We start from the raw sequence: 17,940 nt of genomic DNA, 5'->3' as shown, positions 1-17,940 counted from the left end.
TGCTGCAGCCTTGTCAGCAAACCAGAGGCTTGAAGGTACCGGCCGGTTGAAAAACAGATTGTTTGAGGTCATACCCTGGTTTAGTAGCGATCTTGTTCTCAATAAGATGGTAAAAATTCATTTTTCCAGTATGGTTCCCACGCTCGACTCTTGCTTTACTAATTAACTTTCGCCGCCTTGTTGACCAGACACTTCGAAAGTTTTGGTCAAGATGCAAAGCTGCGGAAGACAGACAAGTTGATGGATAATAAATATAACAAAACGGACGAATGATTATAGTACTTTCATGAAAGGCATCAATGCTATTACCCTCGAATCAAGCTCCTCCAGCCCCAACAACCGAACGCCTCCATCTAACATTCAACGCAGATAAATGCGGAAATGGGGTATAGTGAGAGACATAGAAGGGTATCGTCCGTCGTATATATCGCGTCAAATCATCAAACGCAACCAACTAGCCCACGCAATCCGAAACCCAATCCCAAATCTATCCTTGCCCGCCCAGAGAACCATGACCCAGAATCACGACTTCAAACTTGGTCCAAAGCCTTAACTGGCTCTCCGTACGGGTCAACACCTCCTAGTCCATGTCCATCTTCACTTGATCTTCCATAAGTAGTCTTGCTCAATCCCCTCCCGCTCTCGATATCCTTATCCAAGGCCGAGCGCTTATCCGGGCTATCGTTCAGCTCCCAGCTCCCCACTCTCTCGTGTCGGACTACGCTCGCTCCAGCACCGCCTTTCATTGTCAAGTCCGTATCAGAAGCCAACTTTTCCGCTCCTTTAAAGCCCCCACCGCTCCCGCTCCGCTTCAACACACCGAGATCACTCACAGCACGCTTCTCCCTCGGATGATAATCGAGTCTGAACCCGATCAACGCCAAGATAGCCCCAACAATCAGCAGCAACCCAATAGTGACCGTGGCACCAATAACCCCGGCAATAGGAGCAGAAAGAGTCTTCGCATTCTTCGGCGTATCCGTGCCGGATCCTATCTCACTGTTATAATTCAGCAGCATCGCCTCACAAAACAAACTCCCACTGGCACATTCCAAACACCAGTCAACCAGATCAACGAGGCTGAATGCTCCCATGCCAGACACGAAGTCCGACCAGGTCATATCATCTTCGCTGTTCCCTCTTCCAAAGAGTGGATACTCGACGAAAGGGTCCGAAGCGCCAGTCCCGTTGCGGAATAGGAAGCGCACCCATAGCTCCTCGGTGCTAGGGAATGGGATGGTCGCGCTTTGCGACATGGGCATCGGGGTATAGGAGTAGAGCTCGAAGGTCATTGTTGAACCGTGGAGGGGCAGGGAGTTGAAGCGGGAGGCGGAGGGGCCGGTGGCGAGGTTCGAGAGCGCGAAGAAGGCGAGCATAGGCTCGAAGGAGCCGAAGAGGAGGGTGAGCATTTCGGCTGAGCCGTTGGAGGCCATTTGGTGTTGAAATGATTGAAGTACTTTAGAGGCGAAGGTGCGACCTGCCATGGCTTTTACGGTCCCGGTTGAGTCGGGGGTGTTGAATAGCCATTGTTGTTGGGAGGCGAGGTTGTACAGTGTTGCTAGGTCGTCTGCGGTGAAGTTTCCGGATTGGTAGAGTGTTTCGTTGTGCTGGTATTCGAAGGCTGCGTACTCCCAAAGTGTCCAAGCATTGCCATAGTTAAGCTCGTCAGGGGTGAAGGCCCAGAAGACGGAGTTGCCGAGCGATTGGTAGAAGGCATTTGTGGTTTGCATTTCTTGGACGTAGGCGGGTGAAGAGAGTGACATTACGTTCTCAATGTCATAGTTGTTGCAATTGTCAGCTCCAGCAATCCTGTTATCCAGTCAGTCAGTCAGTCGGCCATTCGTACACAACATCAGACAAAAGGTCTGAATACTCACCAAAGACGATTGAAATCGAGCATGCTTAATGTCTCAATATTGGGATATTGATAGCCATTCAAAGGGTACTGCTCCAAGCTCGAATTGCCCAGCATACTTTCTAAATCGAGAACGACGGAATTCCTTGGTGGATATAAAGCCTGCATAAAAGCCATGGCACTGGCACTCACCCATGGGTCATCCGTAGTCAAAATGTTCAATTGGGAGTTGTCAATCGGGATTATATTGATGCCATTGATGGGCGAAGCATTTGTCAGGCTGGTGTTTCCAGAGCCGGTGATATAGCGAGCACGGATGATCTGGCCGGCTTCATAGAGCTGCTGTGCTCCAACCGGAGTCAGGTCGTACGGGCCTGGGAACAGAGATGGTGTTTTCTCGCCGTGGTAGGTGTAGGTCACTGCGGACCAGACGACTTGCTGGGTCCGCTGAGCCAAGGCTGTTGCAGACAGCGCGAGGATGACGGTGAAGACGGGTGCCATGGTCGCAGAGTGAAGGCAGACAGTCACGAGAAGCTATGGACGATTCCGCCGCCGATTTCAGCGCAGAGACAGCTGTTTACAGGCTGCAGCAAGATAATATGACGCAAAGTGAAAGTGAAAGAGAAGAGAAGGCTTCGAGGTACAAGAAGACAGCTCGTGATGTCCTGCGGGAGCATTGTAAGCAAAACCGCGGGAGAGCCTGTTCATCCTTGCCTGCTCTGGCCCATGGCGCTGAAGCTAAACTTGCTCTGTACTGTACAGTAAAGCTTTCTGCACTCGAGGTAACCCTGGCACGCGAGGGCCTCGATCAATTGGGTGGGTGTTGAAAGCATGCGTCGATCCGGCGGCCCAGCCTGCTGCAGCTGTCAAGAAGTGGTGCGGTGCGGTGTGGTGCTCCAAGAGCTCCCCAAGTCCGCTATCAGTACGCTTATCGACTATCGATTGCGCGAAGGATGAGCAGGGATGTGCTCTGATATCCATGACCCCGCATTAGATGGCGGAGAGCTTTGGACGGGAAGACAGAGAGAGGGCTTGCGGCCAAAGGATGCCCTCTGATTATCGATTGCTATGCGGCGAGGTCTACAAGAAAGTAGAGCATAAATTCAATTGAAGTTGTAAGACAGCAGACACACTTCACTGCCGTGATTGTCGACGAGCTGGCACACCAGCTTATCGTGATCCTTGCACAACAGCCCAGGTCAGGTGAGACATTTTAATCGGTGGCTGGGAAAGCAGACAGGCACTTGGCAGACGCAAGGACTGACAAGACTGGAAGGGCAAGATCATGTAGTCTAGTGGCATTTATTTTTATTTCGGAGTACTGAGCACCGCTTCAGCAAAAGTATTCATAATACATATGTGGATTCGTTCCCTTTCATTACCAACACCCAGCTTATTAACCGAAAAGAGCATCACCCAAGCGGATGGAAACAGACTTGGTTTGAGTGTAGTTGGCCAACGCAGCCTCGCCGAGTTCCCGTCCGATACCTGACTCCTTGTATCCACCGAATGGGATCTGGTGGTGGAGCATGTTGTATTGGTTGACCCAGACGGTACCAGCACGGAGAGCGTTGGAGACACGGATGGCGGTGTTGAGGTTTTGGGTGTGGACAGCGGCGGCAAGACCGTAGGTGGTGTTGTTACCAGTCTTGATGATCTCCTCCTCAGTCTCGAACTTGGCAATAGAGCAGACAGGGCCGAAGATTTCTTCTTGCATGATCTTCATGTCCTCGGTGACGTTGGAGAAGATGGTGGGTTGGATGAAATATCCCTTGTCGCCGTGACGCTCACCACCGGTGACAACCGTAGCACCAGACTTCTTGCCTTCTTCGATGTAGCCCATGATTCGATCATATTGAAGTTGCGAAACTTGTGGGCCTTGGAAGGTGTCGGCAGCGAATGGGTCACCGACCTTGTTGGCAGTGGCACGCTCCTTGAACCGCTGAACGAACTTGTCGTAAATACCAGATTGGACATAAACACGGGAACCAGCACAGCAGCATTGGCCGTGGTTGAAGAAGATACCGAAGTTGACCCAGGAGATGGCATTCTCAATATCGGCATCGTTGAAGATGATGTTTGGTGACTTGCCTCCGAGCTCAAGAGTAACCTTCTTCAAGTTGGAGCCGGCAGCAGCCTTCATGATTTGACGACCGACGACAGTGGAACCAGTGAAGGCAATCTTGTCAACATCCATATGAGAAGAGAGGGCAGCACCTGCAATCTTTCCGAAGCCAGAGATAATGTTGATGACTCCTGGTGGGAAACCTGCCTCCTTAATCAAGTTTGCAGCAACGAGAGCTGAAAGAGGAGTCTGCTCAGCAGTCTTGATAACAACGGTGTTACCGGTGGCAACAGCGGGGCCAATCTTCCACGCCCACATGAGCAGTGGGAAGTTCCAGGGGATGATTTGACCGCAAACACCAATCTGGGTTCGTTAGAAGGTGATAACCTCAACAATTGATTGGATACTTACGGGTTCTTGTCTGGTGTATGCAAAGGTATCAGAGTTGGTGTCGATAACCTTTCCCTCGATCTTATCGGCCCAGCCTCCATAGTATCTTAAGCAGCCAGCAACCATGCTGACGTCAACCTTTGCCATCCCGATGGCCTTGCCATTGTCAAGAGATTCGACGGCAGCCAAGAGGTCGATATTCTTCTCGATCAGGTTGGCGAGGTTGACCAGCAACTTGCCGCGGTTCTCTGGTGTCTCCTTCCGCCACGAACCCTCGAACGCCTTGCGGGCAGCAGCTACGGCGATATCGACATCCTTCTCGGTGGCCTCGTGGACGGAGCAGATAACCTCCTCGGTGGAGGGATTGATGGTCTCGAAGGTCTTGCCGTCGACGCCCTTGACCCATTCGTTGTTGATGAACCTGTAGGAATGAGCCGTCAGCTGGGGCCGTTGCCGTCGCCGTCCCGAAAATGCGGGGTAGACGGGGTAAGCACTTACAATCCCGTGGGCTGTTCGTACTTGCCAGTGGATGGCGTGTGGAGCGAGGCCGTAAGACTCATCTTGATGTGTGATTGTGAATGGACTGAGTACAATGGGTATTACTTTGGAGTTGTTGTGCGCGGAGGCGTTGTATGTGGAAGGAGGAGCGAGGCAAGGGAGAGGGGGAGGGGTTGAGTTTTATGGCTCGGAACCCACGACGTAAAGCTACCCAGCAGGAGCACAGCAGCGCACAGCAGCGCACATAATTTGTAAGAGCCCGTTCCTCCCCGCCCAACTCGAATGCGTTACTGTGCAACGCTTCGGTGGATCATCAGCAAGGAAGGCGGGCCCTGCGGCAACTTGAGAGGTCAATCATTCTCTCCACACTTGCTAGTGTGCCATAGCTCCAGGATTCGAGCTCGAAACTGTCTTTGCAGCTCCGGGAACTGGTCTTGACCTGCCAATCACCCCCCTTGCCCGCAGGCAATAATATGGGTTGGATTCGAACAAATTCTCGCTGCGTCCGCCGATCCAGGAATCCACCTAGTTGTTGTCACAAGGACCAACGGCGGTTCGTCGCCCGGCAGCGAAGTTCTTGTACCACCGTGGAAATTGCGTTTTACGGAGTGCCCCTCCACTCCACTCCACCACTGTCATGGTGTGCTTTTTGATGGCAGGGAATGTAGCACGTTGGCCTCCCCTTCTTCCTCTTCCTCTTTCACCTTCGCCCGAAGACGTCCCTTTCCTATCTTCACTCCACGTTTTGCACACACCTACGCGTCGTTGTGTTATGTGGACTTTAGCCGCAAAATGCCCTCGCGGAAAAAGGTAGCGAATTGCGGAGCGGGGCGCATCATCTAGGCCGAGGCAGTCTCGCCAGCAAAACGTCGTCGTAAATACGGCCCCCTCGTGGAATCCAGGCAAAAGGCCATTTCGTCAGAGCTTTCGGCGATAGCCGGCGCCGAAGATAGCTTCGGACATAGACATTACTGTAGCGAAACATACATCAAAGCTATTATTATTCAAAACGGAGGGAAAATTGCCCGGGGTAGAAAAATGCATGTTGTCTCGATGCAGGGAAGGGATCGTTCCGCACCAGCGCCAATACAATGCAGATCTCAACGACATTTTCGCAAGTGGCTTTTGAGGCTTGGCCCCGATTCTTCCGTTTATCCAGCAGCTGTAGATCCACCAAAGTAAGGCCATTCGTCCTGATGGAGGGTCAATCTGGGCTGATCTGGGGACTCACCATTGAAACTAGAGTTACTAGAGCAACCCCGGAACCTCCTCTCCTCCAATGCAATAGACTTCCCCGCAGCCGGAGAGACGGCGTGGCTTGACCTAGGAGATGGTGGCGGCATCCGTGTTGGCCTCCGGATCACCGAGGGGGCGAGGCGAGATCTCTGTCCCTCCACACGGAACCGTGGGTGGGGATGGACCAACGGGAGTAATCTGTGAACACGAGTCAGGTAGTTCTGGGAGAGAATGGCCCAGCTATCCTGTGTATTTTTTTTGCGATGGATGAGATGAAAAAGCAGCGATGTGCTAAATGCAGTGCTCGTTTGGACTTGCTCGTTAGACTTGTTCGCTTCAGAAGCTTTCCAAAGGAGTACATTAGCACGTGATCCGTGAGATTGATATTTGTTTCCCTCTGCCATGCCCAATAGGATGTTGAGGAAGCAAATGGTCTAGAGATTGGATTGTACGTAAAGTACAGGAAGACTAATATAGTGTGTGGGTCTCTCTGATTATTAGACTCGCAAAGTATTAACTGAGCTACTATTCTAAGGTGCTCGGATTCTGCCCGAGACTCACGAGTGGAATGTTTTCTCTTTCCATTGAACACTAAAGAGGATGGTTTTAGCAAGAGCACCTTCAACGTTCCAATAGTTCAGTGTATTGACAACCGAGCCTAAATCTGCGAAGTCGACTTTATTGCGCATCACATCTCTCGCCTTTGCCTTTATTATCAAACCTGCTTGTCTTCCAGTGAATATGGGTAGCCTGAGTGGGGTTTTTGCTGCCATAACGTTTCAAAAGTTCTGGTACATTGAAATGTCCTCAACTCAGAGGGTGATTTTATTTACAAACTCAAGTCCTCCAGGGTGTGTTGCAGATCGCTTCAATGTTCGAAGGGAGAGTGGATTTAGGAAGTTGACTTCTGTAGCATTATCTTCCTTCCCGATCAAGCTATTAAGCGCGAAAATACCTATGAGACTATGGTATCTCTGTCCGAGTCTCCACCTCCCCTATCCAATTCTCCCATGTCTCTCTTCAAGCAATTCTCTTGATTCTCTCCATAAGAAGCACAGTTTTATCCCTATATCGTGGGCTTTGCATATATAGTCTTCGGCGGCACTCAAGTTGGGAAGTAGTGCCATGTTCCTTTGGTTGGTCAACACAGTCAAATTCACAACCCCACTCCTTTTAGAAGAGGATCTGTTTGCTGGTAGTAAATTTGCTGGGATAATCTCCTGAAGAGCTAGACAACCTTGTGAGTGGTGGTAGTCTAGTTGAGCTTGAGTGCTTGGAGTAATCGCCAATAAGGCAGGGCAACCATTTCGGTAGACCCATTTGTTGGATTGGGAGGTTATGCTGAAGATGAAGATACGACTTCCTGACCAGAAAATGGAATCTTTGAGAAAGAAACAGCTTGGTCGCCAGGACACCATGTTGAGAGCGAAGAACAAGATTGCTGGCTGGCAAGTGGGGTTGGTAACAGAGAAAAGTTTGCTATGCAGAAAGCGAAGTTCTTAATAGAGGACATTGCTGAATTGCGATCTCTATCGGCGGTCCTTTCCGCTCTCGATCCGTGACCATATAAGGGAATTGTAAATTTGATCCCTCGGCCTTCAGAAGTGGTTTTTTGTCCAACTGCCACTACTGGAGAGGTATGACGAAACTTTCTGTATTCAACAATCTCCTTGTGGTACGTCCTGTGGGACTGTGGCAAGACCGAGTAATAAATGCCAATCGGTTGCAGCAGACGCTGTAGCTGCTGGCGGGTACCAGAGCAATGACTAGAAGTGAAGCCATACATTGATGATTATTTGAGAGACGCAGTTCCCAAAGCCAAGAGTGACACTAAGAAATGCTGACGGATTTTGAGGAATTTTTCATTCCGTGTTGTGTGTGTATCGCGATTGGGGCCCAGCTGGAGGGCATGGCACGGACCACTTCGACACCGCAGAAATCTCGTCGCTGTCTGCCTTCATCTTCTTACCTCTTCACCACATTACTTATTCACTGGCTGGAGGAACATAACCGTTCCCAACTGGACTCTGTTAGGAAGAGCAAGACTGTCGGGCAACAAAGCATCAATATGGCTTTCTCCGACGAGATACCAGGTAAGGCAGCTTCTCTTCTAACGGTCGTAATCGAGTAACCGGCCATGAACTCCAGTACATTGACTGACGGGTGGCATCGCGCCTTCAAAATAGATCCTCCGATCAAACAAGAAGCTTCCTACAGTGTCACATCTGGCTCGAGCCAAGCAATCACGGCCCCCAAATCGCTGTCCCAAAAGCGTCGCAGACCAGATGAGTCTCAAGAGTTGGGAGAAAAGCGACAGAGGATTGCCTCCGGCTCTTCAGCAAGTAGGCCTGCAGAACCTCTAAGTGTCAAATTCCGTGAAATGCTTGCTCAAGCTGAAGGCGCTGTCATGCAACAACATGCGCCATCTGCCAATAGGCTGCAAATCTATCAGGAACAGGCTGAATCGTCATGTCCTGCTGGTGCTCAGTACGAGCATATTGAGCCCGAAGGCCAAAGTCGTGGCTTTATGTCTGATCCTCATCTCTATATGCGAATTCTAAGTCTCCCGATATTGGAAAGTCTGGTGGGAACAGCCTTTTCTGACAGCCCGAAGCTTTCTAACCACTGTACAGTCTATCCAAATCTTGTCAACCCTTACCCAGGGGCATTGGCTTGCGACTTTAAGAGTCGTACAGGCGCCTCAATCAGAGCTCGGCCAAGCATATACTACTCTGAAGTCGCTTTTCGATCAGACCAAGCAAATATACTCCCAAAATGATCCCTTCTTATCTGCGGACGAACTCAACATCCACGAGTCCGAACATCGTGCCACAATTCGAATCACAAATCTGGCTACCTTCATTTCTTCAGCCTTCGGGGGCTCTGTTGGATTTTACGAACTCAATGACCACTTCATCGAAACCTTTACTCCTGATGGAGAACCGATGTCGAAGGAAGCTGGTGATCTCTTTCTGAGCCTCAAGACCCAGATGTTCTTGTCAGCGGTGACTCAGGAGGAGCAGGAGAGGACAAAAGAGGATATCCTCGAAGACTTCTTCCCCGTAGGTTTTGACGAGCTGCTTATGAGCCGACATCCCGCCATAGAATTGGCTGAGAGTGAGAATGAGTTTCTCCGAGCATCACAGGAGCGTCGCTACTTCCTCATGACAGAGGCGAATGATATAGAATCGATTCGTAAGTGTGAGGCCCCAATCCCGGGACATAATCTAAAGTCATGAAGAGGAAATTTCGTCGAAGTTCGCCTGGGAGGACTTTTTACAGAGTCTAAGTGCCCATCTTAGCAAGACCTACGGACCGATGATCACTCCTTATATGAAACGTCATGCTCTCACAGCTCCAGCACCTCCTGTTCGCGGAGTGATCCAGAACACTGCCCAGGACACTAACAACATAGCCCCGTCATTCGCGGAAGTGCTAAAACGTGCTACACAAGCCACAATGGATGCATTCCAACCCAGGTCTGCCAACAATAACACACAGAATCACGAAGGTATGTACCCTCGCTTTATGAAAGTTGCATACTCATTTATAAATAGAATCTTCTTCGCCCCCTCAACAATCCCAACACAATGCGACTCAGGATGGCTCCGCTGATGCTGCTAAAAAAAAGGCCCCTCATCCTAGCCAGTCGGTTCCAACTGTAGTGCTATATGAAAGAGCCCGCAAGGCAGCCGCTTCCAAGGCAAACAATGGTCATCGTAAACCAGGAGTACCCAGTGCAAGACGACCTTGGACGCCCCACGAAGAGGGCGCCTTAATGACGGGTCTTGATATGGTCAAGGGGCCACACTGGAGCCAGATCCTAGCCCTCTTTGGACAAGGAGGGTCTCATGGTGAACAACTCAAGGATAGAAATCAAGTGCAGCTGAAGGACAAGGCGAGGAATCTCAAACTGTTCTTCTTGAAGAACAGTGACGAGATGCCGTTCTACCTAAAAGGTGTTACCGGTGATCTCAAAACTCGAGCACCGGGGCAAGCCAGTAAAAAGGAAGCTGAAGCAAGACTAAAAGCCAACGCCGTTGAGGAAAAAGATCGTGTCAACGGGATCATGACGCTGGCCCAAGGCTTGCAAGACCACGATTACAGTGATTCGGCGGTTTCTACTCCATCACCTGCCAGTGACGGAAGTCCATTTCATGAAGTTGAGCCCGCGAGCCAAGAACACGCTTTGCCTGTACTTCAATCAGAAGATGAACACCTTCGTCAATCACTGTTGGCAGCTTCTGGTGTTTCCGTGAGGAGTGGAGCCGCTCCCACTGCCAGTATGATTTAGTCTGCACAGCTGGCAATTCTGCTAGGTTATGAAATTGTTTGAGTTGGAATTGGTTGCTGTAGTACTAATTCATATAACTGCACTTGATTCTTCTGAGTTCGAAAGCGACACCCCAACCTGCGAGCATATTTACGGTGTACGGTGTAGGTGCACAGGTGTACAAGAGGAGTAAAAGTCCATTATTGTGTATTATAGTTATCACCTACGTTGCAGCGGCCCATCCAAAAAACTGCGCTCATTCCAAAACAGAATCATCTCATTGCGTTCCTGTCTTCTCACTCAAAACAGCCCCTTCCGCTCAAATTCCTTCTCAGTCCAAACCCACAACTTCTCCGCCAGCTCCACATCCCTCGCAAACTTACTCGCCTTCCCCAGCCTCCCGAGCGGGACAAAATACTTGCCCGACATCTCCGGCATCATATCCTCACTCGCCGCACAATATATACTAGTGTACGCCCCCTTCTCAACCGGGATGTACACCCCAAACGCATTTAACATCTTCACGACCACACCACTCAGCGGTCCCGCAAATCTCGCATTCTTATTAAGATCCGTGTACATATTCCCTGGGTGCAACGCCATGCTCCAAATCTCTCCTTCCATTTTCTTGATTCCTTTCGGACCGTACAGGCGATTGAGTTCTTTGGCGTTCAAGACGTTCCCCAGCTTTGATTGCCCGTACCGTGTCCAGATGGAGCCTTTCTCTTGGTTGATGTCTGCGAAATCGATCCCTTTCTTGGGAGCGAGGTTGTGGCCCATGCTGGAGACATTGACGATTCTTACGTCGCCTGGTTGGGATGCTCTTGCCGTGGAGAGGAGCAAGGGGAGGAGGTGGTGGGTTAGGAGCGCGTGGGCGAGATAGTTTGTCTGCCATTGGGACTCATAGCCGTCTTGGGATTTGGCGAATGGAACGGCCATTATGCCAGCATTGTTGATGAGGCCGTGAAGTTTCTTTTCTTTGGTGGTGAGCTCTTTTGCTGATGAGACGACGGAGGGGAGGTTCATGTGGTCGAGGATTAAGGGGTGGATGGTGGCGGTGGGGACTTGGGCTTTGATGGAGGCAATTGCGGTGTTGCCTTTTGCTGGGGAACGACAGCCCATGTATACCGTTGCGTTTTTGATGGCGAGGAAGCGGACGGTTTCATAGCCTATTCCTGCGTTGCCTCCTGTCACGAGGTAGACTTTCCCGCTGAGGTCGGGGAGAGAGGATGGATCAAATTCGGGCATATTTGGGGCGATATTGTCCAATGATGTATATATAAAGCTGCAAGTATACTGCTAGCGAGTTTCAAAAACTTATAAGAAAGTAAGTGTTGAGGTATTGTAGACTTTGACGTTGAAGGGAGCTTTAATGGTCGATGAGGCAGATGATCTGACTGTGGTATGAAAAATTGAGTTTTGGGACCGGGGATCAATTTAATTATATACATTTTTGGCAAGGCATTCTGGAAATCCTTTTTTCCTCCACTGCAGGTCAAGTTTTCCCGAATTCCGATGCTGTTTTCTGTTTGTTGGCTGTATGATAGCTGATGGGCTTTCAAGCGGTGATTACTCGCGCCTCCGCTTTGACATGCGGCCGAGTCGACCGCGCCAACCGCACCCTGACGGCCGCTCGAAGGTCACAGCTCGCCTCCAACTGCGCCTTCTTCCCCATCTTTCCTGCTTCTCTATTCATTCGGGAAAACCATAACGACGACCTGTGTCAGAGCGTTGCGCTTTCCGTAATTCATGAATTAACATCGTTTGTTGATGCGGCCCTGCTCTTTGCACTTTCTGTACAGTACATCTTGATTCATTTCATCTTCAATCTCTCTTCCACTTTACGATCGATTGCTATTTCTAGTCCCTCCACTGACAATTTGATTTGACTCCATCTGTCTGTCCTTGTGTTTGTTGGTTTCATTGGGCGAGTCTGTGCCAGTCATTGGCTTGGTATCATTCTTGTGCGCAATGTTGGGTGGGCGAAAAGAATTTCCTCAAGGCGCTCCAATTGCCTGTTGCTTAACACTGCCACAAATCGTTGCGCAAGCAAACCGAAATCTTTCGATCGTGTTTGCCCATTTTCATTCCGTCAGTAGTGCTAACGTCCTTGACTGGGAGTCCGTCCTTGGGCATCACTCTGCTTCTTTCTTTTATCCTTCATATTCTCGATCTAGCCATACCCATGACTGAAGCACTAGCACAAGTGACACAAAGATCTTTATTTCCCAAATCTGTCAAGATCATAGCTTTGTTTGGCAGCCCGTCGGGTGTAGTAATTCTCTTCAGCTATTCCATATCGTTTGGCACGTGTCCCTGAGTTATCACGCTTGGTAATGTTGATTTCCTTCACGCTGGTTGGCATCTAATGCCTCTCCATCTTCTTCGAATCCTCCCTAAGATTGCCCTCAGTGTCATCATCTACCTCACGAAGCTTGACCAATATATTGCTCAAGTGATAGCTAACTCCCCGGCACGGAGCGAGGAAGTGACGCAGAGGTCGCAACTAGGCCCCTTGGATGTATTTCCCAGAAAAGATTAATATAGCCCCAAATATATGGTCTTCGATCAAAGCGCTGTAGGTGAAAGAGGGCTCAGTTCTGTTGCCGGAGAACTGGTCCTACTCCCTCGTACAAGCCGGAGGACGTCAACCGTCTTCGTGTAGACTGGCTCCCCTGCTCCCATGTAGCAAGAGGCCTCTCACGAGTCGACCATGAGGTACTCGTGTTCTCGACTGCTAAGGTGCACATTGCGAGGCAATAGTGACCGAGCACAAGGCGTGGCTTTTGGCATGCGTCACCAGCTCTATCTTCAATTAATATGGAGTATCGATGAATTCCTAAGAAGAGCACACGAGCGGGCGACCAAGCTCTCAAGACAGAAATGCGCACGCCGGCTCCGGTGAAGCTCTTAGGCATTCTCATAAAAATAAAAATAAAACAGCAATTTGGTATAGAAATAAGTTTAAAAAACTCAGGTAGCTACCGACTACTTCCAAATTGGTGCTTTTTGTTACCTAGCGTTCCGTCATTTCGAGCATTTGCATGTGCAGGACTGTCAAGGGCGAAAAGCTCCCACAGGCCACGAGAACAAGAGGAATCTTGTTAGCTTGTGCCATGCAATGCATCAGCTAATTGTGAGGGCACGCATAGACCGTTGTTGGTGGTCGTGTTTGTGCGTTCAACGGTTGTTGAGCAACAGGTGCTGAGCAACAGGTGCTTTATTCTGCGGCACAGAGCCCATCGTAGTGGAAGAGTCAAGAATGGTGCCAAAGATTGAGTTATTAAGAGTAGGGCGTTATTCGTATTTGTCAGGAGGTGCGAAGGCGTGGGGGAAGGGTAGAAAACTTAAAGTATCCGTTCAGTTTATATTTCAATTATGACATGAGCGGTGATGTAGCGGCTTGTGCTGGTGAGTCAGTGTTTTAGGGCAAGGCTTCCCGTAGAAGTAATTCCACTTTCTATTCCCCCCCAATTCTGTAAAGATCATAGTCTTGTCTTAGGTATTATACCAGGTCATGAGGTCGTTCATGTCTAAGCAAACCAAATGTCCCTCCATCCTGAAACCAGACCATCTCCCTTCAATATGCAAAACCACCAGAGAGCCGCCAATCCCAATGCAAACCTGACCCGAGATAGGAAAATCCAGTATATGCAACTGTCTTGAAATATCTTCAACGAAAGGAGGGATTGTGCACGGTCTCCGACCTGTGCTGGATGCCGACGTACACCTAGCTGGAATCGTCCAAGATGGAGAACGGGGTGTGTGCAAGGCCCGAGAATCTGAGTCGTTACACTAGAAGATTCTTGATTGAGCCTTACTGGCATCATCAGCTGTTTGATGAACTGGCGGCTCCGACAGCCGGCGATGCCCTTCCCGAGCTCTCCCCCTTTGACTTCCCCTTTCCATCGACAGATGAAGCTCCATCCTCTTCATACAGCCCGTTCTGCTCGATATATTCGATGACCGGCGCTGGGATTAAATACTGCACGCTCATTTCCCTCCTCAAGAACAGCCGGATCTTCGTGCTGCTCACATCATTCGAGATCAATTGCTGGATAACGTAGATTTTGTCTTTCCAAGCTTGTAGATTTGCCAGGGCGTCATCGATGTCGGTGCCTGACCTCTCGACTATGAATGTTCCAAATCGTCCTAGAATATGGTCTAAATCCTCTTGGCTCCAAACGCCGGGCGTCCTGAAAATAGTTAGGCTTGTCAAAGAGAATAGCAGTGCTTCGGGAAGATGACGACGTACGACATCGTCTGAATCAGATCTGCGCCTGCCAGCAGCGCAATCCGTACAGGCACCCGACTCCCATCAGGGCGCTCTGCTCCTCCTAATACGTCGTTGATTTCGTGTTCGAAGTGGTCTAGCACCAGAGCCGTAGGCATGTATTCGGGCTGTATGGCCTCCCAGGGATCCACCATCAGCCAGTTCGAAGTCTGGTCTGCTGCGATTTCGCACATTCGGAGACTATACGTTTATTAGCAATGTTTCAAAACAGCATGATGCCGTCATACCGATGTTGTGAACTGGCCAGCCCAGCTTTCTTGTACAAGTCAGAGACGGGGCTGAGATATCCACCCATGAGCTCAAACTCCGTCTTGTTGAACTTCACATAATCTGCCGCCATCTCGAACATTCGCAGATGGAGGTATGTAATTGGGCTGAAGGAGCCGCATGCTACCAGCACCAATGGAGTCTTGGAGGGATCGTTTTGAGACAATCGGAGCCTGTGGCGGGGAAACGAGTAATTTGATGCAGTTTGCGCAGAGGCAGACTGCACTGGTAGAGCGGTAGCCATTCGAGGAGGTTGAGCGGGTACGGGTGAGAGTTTGCAACGCCCGTTGCCGTGGGAAGAGGTTGAGTCTTTTGCAAGGAATTGGGATCTCCGGAGGCGGGCCGTTGCGGAGACGAGCAGATGACGAGATCGCGCCAGCTTACAGCAGAGGTTTGCTTTTCGTCTGGGCCATTCTCAAGAAGATGTAAATGGAAAAGAGGTCTCTGGGGAGCCGAAGTGGCCTCCCGTATGAGTAATTCCACTTTTGGGGGTGAAAATCCACACTACTAAGGCTGGTGCCGGTCGTCGGGAAGTGTCCGAGTTGAGGAGGGGTCGCGAGTGCTGCTCGAACCGGTCGGAAATAAGCTTTCTTTATTGATCAGTGTGAACGTGAGTGACCTTCCGGGGTTTCCCCAAATGCAGCTTCAAACAGACAAAGACGCATCGAATTTGATTCAGGGGACCTGGGCTGTTGCCTGCCAAAGAGAGGGCGATTGGAGACAGCCGCCTGGCTACGTAGAGCACGGTCACGTTACTTCGTATGCCGGGTTGACTCATGAGCTCCTCCACGCATTTCCTTTTCTGACAACCATCAAATCATCAAACCATCAGACTCCCCCAGAAAAAGAACGGGCAACGGCGCACTTGCCCATCCACCAGATGCTTCAGGACGCTTGCCTACTGCCTATTGCCTTGCCCATCAACCTCGCACCTCGCACTCGCTTCTCCTCCCACGGACTGCTGCATTTCTGCATAACCGGCAGCACCCGCACGGCGAATCGAATCAGCCTCGATAGGTGTTGGGAACTGGATGGCGCCACAATGCAAAGCCACACGAACGTGACGACTGCTTCTGCTCTCGGTGTCAGGAAGATGAAAGTCAGCAGCCCACTTGATTCGAGTTGACTTTCAACCACTCAACTCCAGGCGCCGCCAGGCTGTGCAAGCCTTCCCCCCCCAAACAGAGAGGCTGAAGCCATAGTGCTGCCACACTCCCACTTGCACCCCACCATCACAATTGAACCAATGTTACGTTGTGAGCACTGCCCTAGCCATCAGTTCTCGTTCTGTTCCTTCGCTTTCAAACCTGATTGGATGCCCCTTGAATATCGGGTTATGCATGATCCACCGATCCCGAACGGGATCGAAAAGGCTTGAAGCATCTCGGTCAAGCCTGCCGCCTTCCGAGAAACCTGGAAGAGCTGAGATCTGAGGAGTGACATAAGCGCCGCTTCCTTTTCCAGTCACAGAGCTACGGCACAGTATGCAGGTCTGCCGTTCAAGCATGGCACCCAAGACAAGTCTTGCAACAACCCATTTTTGTTGGCATGGATGCCACACTGTCTTAGGTGTCACAATGTCAAAGAAAGATACCTCCAACGCTTATATTCGCCACTTGGTTGACAAGGTTCTATCTCAGGTGAGGCTCTCTCCCCATGAGCACCCCCAAAACATAGCCTTGTGCACGCTCTCCGCCGAAGTGACCAGCCAGAAGGCCAAGGTCTTAAGTCCTACATGCTCTCGCATTGTGGATTCCTAGGCACCCGCGCAGATATATCTCTTGCATTTGCCCATCCTATTGATCGAAACTTTGCTTCCCTATCCAATCCATCTCCTGCACATCATACTTGCAGACACACATCACCAATCACTTGAACCATACCAATCACCCTCAAACCTTCCAAGAAACTAGTAAACTTCACTGTTTACTGGTCTTCTCCCTCAAAGACCTCACATATTCAAAAATAGGGAACTCAGTTAGTCCAATGGCGCACAGGGACTACAGGATTGAGCGAGATGGGCGGGGGAGAGAGCGTCTTGTGCGCTCGTCCTCCCACCGCGAGGGAGGGTCTCAAGGACGGGGCAGAAGCGCACGCGAACTGCTCAACGACGCCGAAGAACGAATCGAAGTGCTAGATGGCGAGATTTTGTCTTTGCAGACGCGCTTAAGCTATGCGCAGAGGGACAATTGGCAATACCAGAACATAGTCAACGAGCATCAACAATGCCGGCCCCTTCGAGCGCAGCTTGATGCGCAAGTCAGAGAAGTCAGACGCCTTGAGGACTTGCTCGCGGACGAGGAAGATGCCAATGCCGGATTGCGACACAAGAATGAGGAGCTTAAGGAGAAGTATCGCCTGTTCAAGAGGGGAAGCAGGGAAGAAGAGTTCAAGTTGCGATATGAGGAGAAGTTGGCCGAGGTGGAGGTCCTGAGGCGCCGACTTGCCGAAAAGGATGAGCTGTTGGGATTGGAAGAGACACGAATCGCGGACAAAAATCGCACAATCGTCTACCTAAAGGACTATCTTCGAAGGCACGGATTCCACGTTGCCGACTGAACGATCAAAAACCACAGCGGGAATCCGATTTTTGCAGATAGAATCAAGATCGAGCCTCTCGACCACACGGATCTGGAACTTGTGGATTCCGCATCCCAAACCCAAGAAGGCTAGAAAATCGAACCCCAACTCCCTGGGTTTCGAAAAGCAGTCATACCAAGTCAAACCAACTGCTTGTACCGAAAGCCTCTGGATCTTCGATCTTCACCGCGCGTTAGGAATGCGACCAGCTGAGGGACAGCAAAGAGTTCGTAGCCGTTTTCAATGGATTTAGGCTTCAGCTGACATCGGTTCCAGAATTGACGTAAACCCCTTCCTTCAAGGGCTCGAAAAGGAGATTTCGTCCTTGGAACTTGGGATTGTACCGCAATCGCACTGAGGTCCCGGCCCCCAACCATCACGCGCCGAGCCGACATCGCTCAGGACTCACGCTCATCCTCGAGCTGACTTCAACCCGGGACAGGCAACACCGTAGAAATTACACGCTTGCATAACTTTTGCAA

At 50.4% G+C, this 17,940-nt stretch overlaps 8 protein-coding genes across 8 annotated transcripts; 3 read left to right on the top strand and 5 right to left on the bottom strand.

Moving 5' to 3' along the window:
- Positions 1 to 94: 94 nt before the first annotated feature.
- K444DRAFT_569702 (phosphoglycerate mutase-like protein) lies at positions 95 to 2,789 on the bottom strand. The gene is made up of 2 exons (XM_024877239.1): positions 1,878 to 2,789; positions 95 to 1,809 (listed from the first exon to the last, which is right to left on the bottom strand). The coding sequence occupies exons 1-2, from the start codon at positions 2,354 to 2,356 to the stop codon at positions 531 to 533; spliced, it is 1,758 nt and encodes a 585-aa protein (XP_024731511.1). The 5' UTR covers positions 2,357 to 2,789; the 3' UTR covers positions 95 to 530.
- Positions 2,790 to 2,991: 202 nt separating this feature from the next.
- On the bottom strand, positions 2,992 to 4,966 carry K444DRAFT_617958 (aldehyde dehydrogenase). The gene is made up of 3 exons (XM_024881227.1): positions 4,809 to 4,966; positions 4,332 to 4,731; positions 2,992 to 4,283 (listed from the first exon to the last, which is right to left on the bottom strand). The coding sequence occupies exons 1-3, from the start codon at positions 4,868 to 4,870 to the stop codon at positions 3,252 to 3,254; spliced, it is 1,494 nt and encodes a 497-aa protein (XP_024731510.1). The 5' UTR covers positions 4,871 to 4,966; the 3' UTR covers positions 2,992 to 3,251.
- Positions 4,967 to 5,128: 162 nt separating this feature from the next.
- Positions 5,129 to 5,526, top strand: K444DRAFT_617957 (uncharacterized protein). Its single transcript, XM_024881226.1, has one exon. The coding sequence runs from the start codon at positions 5,282 to 5,284 to the stop codon at positions 5,459 to 5,461; it is 180 nt and encodes a 59-aa protein (XP_024731509.1). The 5' UTR covers positions 5,129 to 5,281; the 3' UTR covers positions 5,462 to 5,526.
- A 184-nt stretch (positions 5,527 to 5,710) lies between these two features.
- Positions 5,711 to 6,567, bottom strand: K444DRAFT_108619 (uncharacterized protein). Its single transcript, XM_024870307.1, has one exon. It carries the CDS (start codon positions 6,446 to 6,448, stop codon positions 5,960 to 5,962), a length of 489 nt encoding a protein of 162 aa, XP_024731508.1. The 5' UTR covers positions 6,449 to 6,567; the 3' UTR covers positions 5,711 to 5,959.
- A 1,446-nt stretch (positions 6,568 to 8,013) lies between these two features.
- On the top strand, positions 8,014 to 10,478 carry K444DRAFT_108535 (uncharacterized protein). Its single transcript, XM_024870306.1, has 5 exons — positions 8,014 to 8,137; positions 8,231 to 8,628; positions 8,678 to 9,239; positions 9,286 to 9,555; positions 9,602 to 10,478. Exons 1-5 carry the CDS (start codon positions 8,113 to 8,115, stop codon positions 10,336 to 10,338), a joined length of 1,992 nt encoding a protein of 663 aa, XP_024731507.1. The 5' UTR covers positions 8,014 to 8,112; the 3' UTR covers positions 10,339 to 10,478.
- Positions 10,479 to 10,617: 139 nt separating this feature from the next.
- K444DRAFT_646107 (NAD(P)-binding protein) lies at positions 10,618 to 11,565 on the bottom strand (the record flags this gene model as incomplete). Its single annotated transcript, XM_024885166.1, has 1 exon — positions 10,618 to 11,565. One exon carries the CDS (start codon positions 11,563 to 11,565, stop codon positions 10,618 to 10,620), a length of 948 nt encoding a protein of 315 aa, XP_024731506.1.
- Positions 11,566 to 14,146: 2,581 nt separating this feature from the next.
- K444DRAFT_539302 (nicotinamide mononucleotide adenylyltransferase) lies at positions 14,147 to 15,122 on the bottom strand (the record flags this gene model as incomplete). Its single annotated transcript, XM_024875617.1, has 3 exons — positions 14,147 to 14,513; positions 14,573 to 14,791; positions 14,839 to 15,122. The coding sequence occupies 3 exons, from the start codon at positions 15,120 to 15,122 to the stop codon at positions 14,147 to 14,149; spliced, it is 870 nt and encodes a 289-aa protein (XP_024731505.1).
- A 1,346-nt stretch (positions 15,123 to 16,468) lies between these two features.
- On the top strand, positions 16,469 to 17,668 carry K444DRAFT_617953 (uncharacterized protein). Its single transcript, XM_024881225.1, has one exon. It carries the CDS (start codon positions 16,865 to 16,867, stop codon positions 17,435 to 17,437), a length of 573 nt encoding a protein of 190 aa, XP_024731504.1. The 5' UTR covers positions 16,469 to 16,864; the 3' UTR covers positions 17,438 to 17,668.
- The last annotated feature ends 272 nt before the right edge of the window (positions 17,669 to 17,940 follow it).

The sequence above is a fragment of the Hyaloscypha bicolor genome (genome assembly GCF_002865645.1).
Source record: "Hyaloscypha bicolor E unplaced genomic scaffold K444scaffold_129, whole genome shotgun sequence".
Taxonomy (NCBI): Eukaryota; Fungi; Ascomycota; class Leotiomycetes; order Helotiales; family Hyaloscyphaceae; genus Hyaloscypha; species Hyaloscypha bicolor.
Note: the sequence above shows the minus strand (reverse complement) of the source record. Positions and strands in the feature narration are given on the sequence as shown.